The 12,741-nt window shown below is 40.8% G+C and overlaps 1 protein-coding gene across 1 annotated transcript; it reads left to right on the top strand.

Annotated features, from left to right (window-relative positions):
* Positions 1–6,357: 6,357 nt before the first annotated feature.
* On the top strand, positions 6,358–12,073 carry LOC143549795 (protein STICHEL-like 3). Its single transcript, XM_077040602.1, is given in 8 exon segments — positions 6,358–6,553; positions 6,967–7,665; positions 7,667–8,752; positions 9,269–9,488; positions 9,575–9,991; positions 10,948–11,368; positions 11,608–11,671; positions 11,952–12,073. Coding segments are annotated over 7 exon segments (2,997 nt in total). The 5' UTR covers positions 6,358–6,553; positions 6,967–6,975; the 3' UTR covers positions 12,051–12,073.
* Positions 12,074–12,741: the final 668 nt, after the last annotated feature.

Genomic DNA, 12,741 nt, shown 5'->3' on the forward strand with positions numbered 1-12,741 from the left:
TCTCCTACATTGAAGTTGCAAATTTTATCCGCGTGTTGTAGTACTTTTGCATTTGTCGCTTGTAGTTCTCTTCACGCACTGCGGCTAAGTCTCTGCGTTCCTCGGTTAGCATAAGGTCTAACTGTCTTTCCGCATCATTGTCTTCTGGCTGAATCAAGACCCTTGGTGAGGGTAAACCAATTTCGACCGGGACCATGGCTTCAGTGCCATAAGTGAGGCTGAACGGGGTTTCTCCCGTACTGGCCTTTTTCAGCGTTCTGTTTGCCCAAAGGACGTGCGGAAGCTCGTCCACCCAGCCGGATCTGTGTTCCAATAGTCTTTTCTTTATGCCTTCGACGATGCTCTTATTTGCTCTTTCTACCTCACCATTACCCTGCGGGTGCGCCACTGAGGTAAAAGTGTGGGTGATTTGAAGTTCTTCCAGCCACTTTTGTAGCTTCTTGTCAGCAAAGTTGGTGCCGTTATCGCTCACCAAATTCTGTGGAAGTCCAAAACGACAAATAATAAATTCCCAAATAAATTTTTTGATATGTTTCGCGGTTGTTTGGGCTAAGGGTTTTGCTTCTATCCACTTGGTGAAGTAGTCGATGGCTACCACTAGGAACTGAACATTTCCTGCTGCTGTAGGAAATGGGCCTGTCACATCGATGGCCCACTTCTGAAATGGCCATGAAGAGGTGACTCGAACAAGTTCATTCTTCGGGCGATGCGTGTTGGGTGCGTAGAGCTGACAAGACCTGCACTTTCTGATGTATGCCAGCGCATCCGTATGCATCCCCGGCCAAAAGTATCTCGCGTTGTTTAGCTTAGCTACAACAGCGCGTGGACCTGCGTGTATTCCACAGATGCCTTCGTGTACTTCCCTTAGGAGGTAGTCAGCATCTTGGTTGTCCACACATCTTAAGAGTGGGCCAAGAAAGTTACGTCTGTAAAGGATGTCATCGATGAGTTGATAATTCAGTGCTTTACAGCGTAGTTTTCTTGCCTGTGTTTTTGACTCTGGTAGTGTACCTGCCGCAAGGTATTTTATTATTTGTGTCATCCACGTTTCTGTGCCGGTTTGGATGACACAAATTTCCTTGTGCGGGACTGAAGGTGCCTCGAGGAGTTCAATGCGGATGTCCTTTCCCAAGTGGGTGAAGGCTAATGATGCAAGCTTGCTTAACGCATCCGCAGATTTGTTTTCACTACGCTTGACGTGTATGACTTTGCAATCGTTAAAATCGCGCATAAGGGTTTTTGCTTGTGCGAGGTACAGGGCTATTGTGTCGTTCACGGCCGTGTACGTCCCGTTGATTTGGTTGGCTACTAACATGGAATCCACGTGGGCTTCCAAGTGTTTCACTCCCATCTTACGCGCAATTCTCAGCCCGGCCAAGAATGCTTCATACTCGGCTTCGTTATTCGTACTTGGAAAATCCAGTCGAATAGCGTAAGTGTATTCTTGGCCTGCTGGGTTGGTTAGTTTCAGCCCTGCGCCTGAACCCTCGTTACTGGCTGCTCCATCAGTGTAGAGTCGCCAGACATCATTGATGTCCTGTGCTGGAGAGGGTTGAGCCTCTTCCTGGCACTCTTTTTCCCGCGATGCAGGCACTTCCGCAATAAAGTCGGCCAAAACCTGGCCTTTTATGGCTGGTCTTGGCTTATACTTTATCGCGTATTCCCCCAACTCAATTGCCCATTTGGCTAGGCGTCCCGATAACTCTGGTTTGCGTAGAACGTTTGCAAGTTTGAAGTTTGAGAGAATGGTGATTGGGTGACCCTGGAAATATCGTCTTAACCTGCGTGAAGCGTGTATAAGTGCTAAGACTAATTTTTCGAGGGTAGAGTACCGGGTTTCTACGTCTGTTAGGATACGGCTGACATAATAGATTGGCATCTGGATGCCTTTCCGTTCAACTAGCAGGACCGCCTCGGTTGCTCTATCTGTTGCGGAAAGGTATAGGATTAACTCCTCCCCCGCTTTTGGTGCTGTGAGCGTTGGGAGTTCGATCAAGCGTGACCGAATCTCCTGAAAAGCTGCTTCCGCTTCTGGTGTCCAGCGGAAGTGCGTTTTCTTTAAACAGTTTCTCAACGTTGACACGAAAGGAAACGACTTATCCGCGTGGTTTGCCAAAAAGCGATTAAGTGCGACTAGTCGTCCATTCAGTGTCTGAGCCTGTTTGATGGTAGTAGGTGATTCCATTTTGATAATGGCTTCGACCTTTTCAGGGTTCGCTCTGAAGCCATCTTTAGTGACGATGACCCCCAAGAACTTCCCTTCTTCCATTCCAAAGGCACACTTGCTCGGGTTGAGCTTCATGTTTATCTTCCTGAGCGTGTTGAAAGTTTCTTCGATGTCTTTCAACATCGCTTCTGCGTCAGGGATTTTGATGACCAAGTCATCCATGTAGACTTCCAAGTTCCTCCCAATTTGGGCATGAAACTGGTTGTCCATCAGGCGTTGGTATGTGGACCCGGAATTCTTAAGTCCAAATGGCATCATTTGATAACAAAATGTGCCATCGGGTGTCCGAAAAGCGGTTTTGTCCTGATCATCAACGGCCATGTGGATTTGATGGTACCCCTTATACGCATCCAGGAAGCATTTAAGGCGAAACGGTGCTAACGAATCCACCTTAAGATCAATTTCGGGTAACGAATAACAATCTTTGGGGCATGCTTTGTTTAAGTCCTTGAAATCTATGCACATGCGCCATTGTTTGTTATTCTTCGGTACCATAACGGGATTTGCAACCCATGTTTGATATCTGCTAACGCGTACGATGCCTGCGTCAAGGAGTTCCTTGACTTGGGTTCTACACGCTTTAGTTTGTTCTGGCCCCATTACTCTGCGCTTTTGTACGACTGGCGTAACAGCCGGATCGCACTTGAGCTTATGCTCTGCCTTACTTCGGGGTACACCAGTCATGTCAGCTGGTGTCCACGCGAAGATGTCAGCGTTTTTCTGTAGTAAGCATTTGAGTAAGGTGCGTGTGGGATCAACAACTGTTGGGCCAATGGTAACGGCCTGGTCAGGGTATTTGCCATTGAAGGCCCATCTTTCCGGTTCGGTGATGGTTGGTTTAGCCATCTTTGGTTTGGGTTTAGATGAGACAGATGCGATGCATACCTGGGGAATGCCGGTGATCATCGCTACACCCTCAGCTGTTGGCCATCCCATCATGCCGTGGACTGAAGATACCACGGCGTTGAATCTTGCCATCCCGTCTCTTCCGAAGAGAATGTCGTATGTGTGGTGTGGCTTCCTCATCAGGACAAAATCCACATCTTCTGTGCGTGAGTGATTCCCGTCCGTAAGAGTGACGGGGAAAGATAGGATACCCAAGGGGGTGTTTGTGCTGCCGTCGAACCCTTCCATCGAGGCGTAGACCGTTTCCAGGCGTTCCTTGTCTTCGTCATCTAGCTTGTCGAAGAACTGCCTGTACATCACCGTTGACGAGGCGCCGTTGTCAGCAAGAGTGCGAGAAGTGATGTAGTGCCCCAGCTGGCTTTTGATGACGATAGGGCCTTCTTTGCTGGGTCCTCCTGGCACTCGCGGGAAGCGCACCTCAGCTTCCTTCCACGCGCATGGTTCTGTCGCTCGCCTTTTTCTTCCTCTGATGTTGCCATGAACCATGTTGATGCTGATGTCAACGGGCTTTCGTCCGTTGCCTCTGTACCGGTTATCATTCCTTCCTCCCTTCTTGATTGATGTCACAAGGTGTGCAAGTCTTCCATCCTTGACGAATGTTTCAACAATATCCTTCAAGGATGTACACTCCTCCGTACTATGACCTTTTGTCCCGTGGAAGTCACAGGATTTGCTTTGATCCGCATTAGGTCGCTGCCGGATCATTGGAGCTTTTGGCCATGGTAGTTTTTCGGTGGCAAATATCTCCGTGACGCTTTTGGTGAGTGGCGTCCACCGGTGTTTTCGGCTTGAAGGGTGTGTGTTATCCCTTCCGCCAACAAGAGGGCGAGAGCTGGATGAGGTGTCAAAGTTTACCCTTGACTGCCAAATACCTAGCTTCCTCTTTTTGTTCTGCCGGGCGATCCGAACATTGTTTTCTCTAGTCCTTTCCGTGTAGAGGTGTGTACTCTGGGGAAGATCCCTTCCCAGTTGCTTCTCCGTCTCGGCAAAGCGCTTGGCCGCCGTCATGATGGCATCCCATGTGGATGGCATGCCGTCCTTACCCGTCAATGTGCGGATAAGCTCTGGGTATTCGGCGCCCTGGATGAAAGCGGCGCGAACAAGATCTTCACTTATGTTGCCCAGACTCAGCTTTTTGGAGTTGAAGCGAGTGATGAAGTCTAGTAAAGATTCATCCTCCTCTCTAACGCAGTTGAGGATCGTCCACTGTTCTTCAGTATATTTCCTCTGTTGGCTGAAGTGTTGGCTGAACTTGTTCTGAAAGTCCGCCCAATCATAGATGTGGTGGACCGGTAAACGATCGAACCATGCCCTGGCCGCTCCAACCAGAGTCATCTGGAACATATAACACCACGTGGGTTCCGTCCAGTTACTGACGGTTGCCCCCGCAATGAATCTGTCCAAGTGGTCGTCTGGGTCGGATAGACCATCATAAGTGCCGATGTTGGACATTTGTTTGGCACTTCTCGGGGCGATTGCTTCCGCAATGTCCCTTGCAAACTTGGACTTTCCTGCATTTGCAGCAGTTGGTCTAAAGGTTTTGGAGAAGTCACGTGGGTTTCTCCCCGCGTTCGTTGGTTTAAAGGTTTCTCCAAAATTCCTTGTCGGTTGGAAGTCCGTTTCCTTACGCTTCCCTTTTGCCTTATGGCGAGGGTTTGCGTCGGTATCGGATTCTTCCCGCTCATCGTCCGAGTACTCGCACTCACTGTTTATGTTGAGATGTTGGCGAGTACTGCCGAATTCGTCAGCCTGTTGAAGTGAACGCAAGCGTTCATCCAACTCAGCTTGGAACTCTTTCTGACGTGCTTCGGCCCACGCCTTAACTTGATCGAGTGTTTGGCGAGGGACCCTCGTCCGTTTCTCCAACTGGGCATCAGTGAACCCCAGTGAAATATTGTTTACTGCACTTGTCCCGGCTTGGGTAACCGGGGTAGTGTTCGTAAAATTTGTATAACCGCTGGTGTTCCCCCAGTTGCTGGGGTTGTGGTTACCGGGGTTTCTTGGTCACTTACTGGCTTTGGGACCGGAGTAACGTTAACCATTTCTTCAGAAATTTTGAAAAAACTAAGAATTAGTTCTAGCTTTTATGCACGAATGGCGCCAATGAAGAAAGTCTTAGGAAAGTTGGTCTAGCTTCTAGCTTTTTATATATCTTAAATAAAAAGTCTTAGGAAAATTAAAACAAAATGTTGTTATTGCAAGTTCATGATAAAAGTAAAAGGAAAAAAAAAATCACGTTCCCATCTCTACAAGAAGTCAAAGATGAAAATTTGAATTTAGAGGAGTTTAAAGATTTGGGTTGTTGTATAGGATTGTTGGTACCTTGCAAAACAAAAATTATCAAATTCAATGATGATTTTGAATTGGTGGACTTACTATATCATCCATATTGGTGCCAACATTATATGCTTGGGCCATTTTGCATCAAATTTGGTATGGTAAAGTTAGTATAACATCATTTATGACACTAACTTTCTAAACTCTTATTTTGATTATTTCAATTAATATACTTCTTATTTTACACCTTCTTTATACATTGATAATTGACAGATTCATACAATTATTAAATATTTAGCATAAAAAATAAAAATACTATATAGTTTTTAGCCGGCACGCCACGTTAGCTTTTTACACAAATACATTTTTACCCCACATAATACCATACCCCTCATTTCACATGTAACATACTTTTTAATATTTAAGATGACACTCCATATTATCACATGCAGGTAAGTTTTCTTACATTGTGGGTGCATAAACATACAATATACAAGTGTATAACCTTTTCAAACAGTTGTATACCTCTATACGAATATATACCACAACGTTCGCTATTGTATACGAACATATATAGTACAACTGGCCATCTTATACACAGACATACACATACGACGCCCCCGACGTCCCCTGCGAAAATTTTATTTAGTACCATTATAGTGTAAAAATCCTGACCGACCCCTATGAGTACATAGTGATACTCAAATAAAATATTTATCGGTCCCTTTAAGAAAATTTCCCAAATTCATCAAACCTCCATATATATATATTTATTAATATTAATATTAATATGATATCAAATCAATAGGGGTAGTGAAGTAGATGGTTTGATTATTAGATTCAAAAACACAAACTTTTACTAGATTTCAAATAATTGTTTCACACAAACATACACACACACACACACACACACACACAGAACTCTGGTCTATTATCAAAGTGTCAAGTTCCCAGACACCATTGTCAGCATCATCACTATTACATCACTCTCTCTCTCTCTCTCTCTCTAGACCACCACACCACTCTGTTACTAACGAACTCTCATTAAAACCCACCGTCAAACTAAACCCTCGTGAATTTTATGCAAAAGATCCAAGATTTAATGATGATAACGGGTGCCTTGCAACTTTGCCTCTAATTCAGGTGAAAATTTATACTTTAAAGCAATACCCAATTCAATTTATTCACAGATTTAACTGTTCATATTCATTTTTCCCAAGTGGGTGCCTGTTGGAACCTTTAAAGATTGTGTTTTTAACCGTTTCTTGATATGGGTTTTTGTTAATATTAATTTTTATCATCTGGGTACACTTAAAGTTTGGTCCTTTTAGGGTTATTCAATTGGGTTTCTTTAGAATCTTGAATCTTGTAATTTGCATATTCATTGTTGTTATAATGTGAATTATTTAATTTGACTTTTTTGTTTTTGTTTGTTTAAGGGTTTAATGATTTTACTAAAATGGATTTACTTTGGGGGCATTAGTTATTATTAATTTGCATTGCAAGATTTTGTGAAAGAAAATGGTGTGTTATTATTATTTTGTGGTGTCTTGCAGAACCGGATCATGACCCGAGTTGTTCGTGATCGGGTGTTAAAAGATGCTAATGGTGATATTAGTGATCATCTTCGAAACCATATCCATTTAACCAATTGTATCCATTTGAAAAACCATATGCACAAAAACAGCCCGATAACCACCGATAGATCGCTTATTAGGGACCTTGTTGTTCTTCAAAGGTCAAGATCTTTGAGGGATCCGTCCATGAGCCCGCCTCCGTTTCAGTCCCCTTCTGGCGGTGGTGGGAGACGGTCTGTTGGTTTATCGGGCAACTCGTCGTCGAATGTGGGCCCGGGTGATGTGGTTCATAGAAGGGTCAAGAAAGAAGAATCGGGCCGGAAGAGTTTTAAGGATGATTCTCCGTTGGATGCTGCGAATTTGGCCCGTGATATATATCCGGGGAGTTCTGATAGCAAAAGTAAACAAAAGGGGCGGAAAAGTAACAAAAGTAAGCAAGATGATCATGTGAAAACCCTTTTACAACAACTAACCGATGGCCCGATTGATAGTGATAATGTAGCTTCATCGCACACTCGTTTTCACGGTGGTGTTGAGGTTGAATCAAGCTTGCATAGCCACGGGTTTGACCAGGTCAAAAGGCGGAAGTTTAAAAATGGAAGGCGGGCTTCTCGAGTACCCAAAAACGAGGTGTCAATGGGTTCTAATTTTGACTATGGTGGTGAACAAAATGTCACCGGGGGGCCGAAAAAACGGGTGCGGGATTCCGTTTAATTGGTCAAGAATTCACGATCGGGGGAAATCGTTTCTTGATATTGCAGGAAAGAGTTTGTCATGTGGGCTATCAGACTCGAGGTCAAAGAGAGGTGGTCAACGGGACTCTGGTCAAATACTCGTTTTGTCTGATCACTCTACTTCATCTACGAACGGTGAATCGTTCCCGTTATTAATGGACGGTTCTCAAGAAAGCCGGGAAAATCCTGGTGCTTGGGTGCATGATTATTCGGGTGAATTGGGACTTTATGCAGATAATTTATTAAACAGTGGTATTGACTCGGATCTTGCTTCAGAAGCCCGATCGGGCCACCAAAAACGAGCCCGTGACCATACCCGACACCAAAATCTCACCCAAAAATACACCCCGAGAACCTTTCGGGACCTCGTTGGACAGAATCTTGCGGTCCAAGCTCTCTCGAATGCAATTGCCAAAAAGAAAGTCGGGCTGCTTTACGTGTTTTACGGGCCCCACGGGACCGGGAAGACCTCGTGTGCACGGATATTTGCCCGGGCTTTAACTTGTCAATCTTTGGACCACCCGAAACCATGCGGGTATTGCAATTCTTGCGTAGCACATGACGCGGGTAAAAACCAGAGTGTTCGTGAAGTGGGCCCGATGAACAATCTTGGATATAAAAGAATCATGGAACTTATAGAACACATGATTGTTTCTCATATCCCGTCACAATATCGGGTTTGCATAATCGATGATTGTGACTCTTTGCCTCCTGATTGTTGGAGCGCGATATCTAAGGTTATTGATCGGGCTCCGAGGCGTATGGTATTTTTGTTGGTCAACTCAAGTCTCGACGTTTTGCCACATATAATAATATCCCGGTGCCAAAAGTTTTTCTTTCCTAAGTTGAAAGATGCAGATATTATTTATACTTTGCAATGGATTGCAACAAAAGAAGATTTTGAAATTGATAAAGATGCATTGAAGCTTATTGCTTCGAGATCGGATGGGTCGCTGCGGGATGCGGAAATGACACTCGAGCAGCTAAGTTTACTCGGGCAAAGAATATCCGTCCCTCTTGTTCAAGAACTGGTATTTTCTTTGCCTTTTATTTCTTATAAATTTATAATTACTAAATTGCCATATATAGAATTCGGTCACCTGATTTTGGCCCGTTTTAGTTGTAAATGCGTTGATTTTTTTTTTAAGTTCTAATGGGTCAAGTGGATTTAGCTAAAGGATTTAACCACAAAGTAAACGGGTCAAACATGTTGAAATAATATGTTTATTTTTATTTCAAACGGGTCAAGTGGATTTTCTACAAAACGGTTATATTAATTTATCATGTAGTTTTTACAATAATATATTTCATATTTTTATGGAACAAAAAGATGGCTCAACCCGTTTTTGGTCCGCTTATATTTTATTTTTATGTAGTTTTTATTACAATATATTTTCAAGAAACAAAAGAAAATGACCGACCCGTTTTGATGCGCTACCCAACCTGCCAAATCAGATCGTTTCAGACATATTAACCAAAATAATAAATTTATTGCATTTTTCTTCTTTGCAATCACTAAATTACTATGCATGCACTTTACTAAACAGGTTGGACTTATATCTGACGACAAGTTAGTTGACCTACTCGATTTAGCACTATCAGCGGATACGGTGAATACCGTTAAACATTTAAGAGAAATCATGGAATCGGGTGTCGAACCGTTAGATTTAATGTCACAACTTGCAACCGTAATAACCGACATTCTTGCGGGTAGTTACAATTTCATGAAAGAAAGGTCAAGAAGGAAGTTCTTTAGACAACAAGCTTGTAAGTTTGACTTTCCAACATTTTTAAAAAAGTCAACTCCATTTGACCATCTGTTAAATATTTATTTTCTTTTATTTTTTTTCCAGTATCTAAAGAAGATATGGAGAAGTTGAGGTTAGCGTTAAAAACATTATCTGAAGCCGAAAAACAACTCCGAGTGTCGAATGATAAGCTGACTTGGTTGACCGCTGCTTTGTTGCAACTTGCGCCAGATCAGCAGTATGTGTTGCCTACATCTTCTGTTGATACTAGTATTCATCGTAGTCCAATGCGGTTGAATAATGGTGGACGAAGAGACGGGCCCCGCAAAAGTAACTTTGACCATGGCGAGTCAACTGGGATTCAAAGGAATGTCTTGAAAAAAGATGGAAAAATGAAAGAAAGATTATATGAGCAAGAAATTGAAGAAATTTGGTTGGAGGTTCTTGAGAATATTCAGATAAATAGTATAAAAGAGTTTTTGTATCACGAAGGGAAGATGACATCACTCAGTTTCGGTGCCGGTGCGTCTTTTATAAACTTTCTTGTGTTTTATTTACCATACATTTTTATTTATTTAACCTTTCTTAATCGAGTGTTAATTAATATGTTGTTAGTGCTAGCTGCTTATTTATCTTAAGTGATTCTCCTTGTGTCTGTGTGTTTTTGCCTATAAATACAATCATAGAGGCCATTTTAAAACTTTTATTAGTAAATACTTTTAATGGAGCCATGGGCCTAAAAATATGTCTGTTTAATAAATGATCCTGAGCCGGAGCCCGAGCTTCACTTATCGAGCTTGAGCTAGCTCACGTAATATAACTGATTTGATATATTAAATATTTATTTTAATAATAATAATTATTATTATTATATACATACAAGGTTATGATAAAAAACTAAATAATATATTAAGTTATATATAAAAGTTATAAGTTATATAGGGGTTGGGATAATGTGATCCACCACAAATAGGGGTTGCCGTGCGAAGCGTACGAATAACTAGAGGCGTTATGCTTGAACAAGAGTAATTATTTTCACGCCGCAATTTTAAAGTGGCGTAACAATAATTCCTCTAGTTCATTTTGTTTCAGTGTAGTAATTGTTACACTGTATTGTAATAATAATTACTCTAGTTATCCGTACACTTCGCATGCTAAAAGTTTGTATTTAATCGTAAAACTTTATATATAACTATAAATGTATATTAATGAATTAACTAATAATTAATAATCACGCCAAGCTCGAGCTTTAGAACAAGACCTCGAAATGAACTTCCCTTAATGTTTATTATTAATTACTTCACCGGGTATGCGTCATCAGATGCTACAGTTAATATTATAGCCAATGAAAACTTATCTTTCTTAAAGTTTTGTCTATTAATTGCTTAAATAACTTTAAAAATCAACAGTGGATTATCAAATTATGATTATTTAGTATCACATTAAGTTAAAAAAGACTAATTTTATTCATTTTGCAGCTCCGACCGTCCATCTTAACTTCACGTCACACGTGACAAAATCAAAAGCCGAGAAATTCAAAACCCACATTTTAAAAGCATTTGAGCACGTTCTCGGATCACCTGTTACAATCGAGATCAGAAGTGAACCACAAGAAGACTTGTATGCAAAAAGAAGTGAGATCATTGAAGTAGAAGAACCAAAATTGCATACTGATAATAATAATAATAACAATAATAATGATAAAGCAGAAGCTAGCGCGTCTCATAACAATTCAAATATCGATTTTCAAAGACGATTAGGGGAACAAAGTCAATCTTTGAGTTTGGTCAAAGGTAAGGTGTCGCTTGCAAATGTAATTCAGCAAGCAGACTCACATAGAAACGGCTGGTCAACACGCAAAGCGGTTTCAATTGCTGAAAAACTTGAACAAGAGAACCTGTAAGCATCTTGTTTGACTCTAAAAGTCAAACTGTTAGTTACAAAATCTTTAAATGCTATATTAACGTTATATGTTTCACACGGTTCATTTTCTACATGTTTTAATCTTGTACATTACAATGTTATGCATTAAATTGCTCTTAAAAATAAGTCTACGTGAATAAATCTTAAAACTAAAAATAGTTTGTTTGACTTTCAAAGTCAAGATATGACTTTAAAATGTGTTGTTAAATTTGCAGGAGAATGGAACCGAGATCAAGAAGCTTGTTGTGCTGGAAGGCATCTAGAGTTGCTCGGCGCAAGGTAACCTGCAAAGTTTGGTTATTAACTTCTTATTTGATTTATCATATAATATTTATTTTTATTTGAAGTGACAATTTTGGCCCGCTTACTTTGTTTGGTCAAACGGGTCGTGTTAAATATTAAATGGTTAAAAAGCTTTATTTTTACAAAAAATGGAATGTGTCGAAAGTGTTGAGTGAATTGGGTTGTAAAACTCCAAAAATGTATTTTAAAATATTATATGCATACAATTTCTTGAATCGTTTTATTTAAATATTTATAACATTACTTGTGTATGCAGATATCTCGATTAAAATTTAAACCAAGAAAGCCCCGGGCTTTGTTGAGATTCGTGTCGTGTGGAAGGTGCATTTCAACTAGATCGCCGAAAAATATTTAGAACATGTTAGTAATTTCTGTCTTCAGCATCAATTCATCGGTCGATTAGCTTGACTAATAAAGCCAAATCCAAGAAGACAAATGTGTATTTCTTATATTTATTCTAGCTTTTAATTTTATTGTTCTTTGTAGGCCTTGTAAACATTTGTATTCTTTGATGAAATTGTAACCTTTTTCTTTGATGTAAAAAAACCAGTTGGATAAAGTCATGAATCTCTTGTGTTTATCTTTGTTCTGATGGTGAAAGTGGGCCCCATTATTTATGGCCAATAGGATTGACCGGTCAAGAACAAACTTGTGTTGGTGGTTTGGGACCAAATAATGTGATGGAGACCTTGTGTTTTGTTATTGGATGAGAGTCAAAAAGCTGTTTTTATTTTGATCGATATATAACAAAAAGATTTGTTGGACAGAAACAAGGAAAAGCATGGTGTTGACAGGTAAAAATTATTAGTGTATATTTTGTTATTTAGAGTGTGTACAGATGAGTTGTTGTGCCATATTTGTAAGTTGTAACCAACAACTTAATATTTTCTAAAACTTTTGGTGGTGTCCCTTACTCCAAAGTAAATGTTTACAAACTTTGATTAGATGCTATAATTTATGCATGATGATTTATATGTTATATCACCTAAATTTTCGGGTGAGTTTAAGCCACTTTTGCACGCGAACATGTCAATCATGCAATGTAC

Source organism: Bidens hawaiensis, unplaced genomic scaffold, assembly GCF_021521415.1.
Source record: "Bidens hawaiensis isolate Kalapana, Puna unplaced genomic scaffold, B.hawaiensis_p1.1 tig00015777_1, whole genome shotgun sequence".
Classification (NCBI taxonomy): domain Eukaryota; kingdom Viridiplantae; phylum Streptophyta; class Magnoliopsida; order Asterales; family Asteraceae; genus Bidens; species Bidens hawaiensis.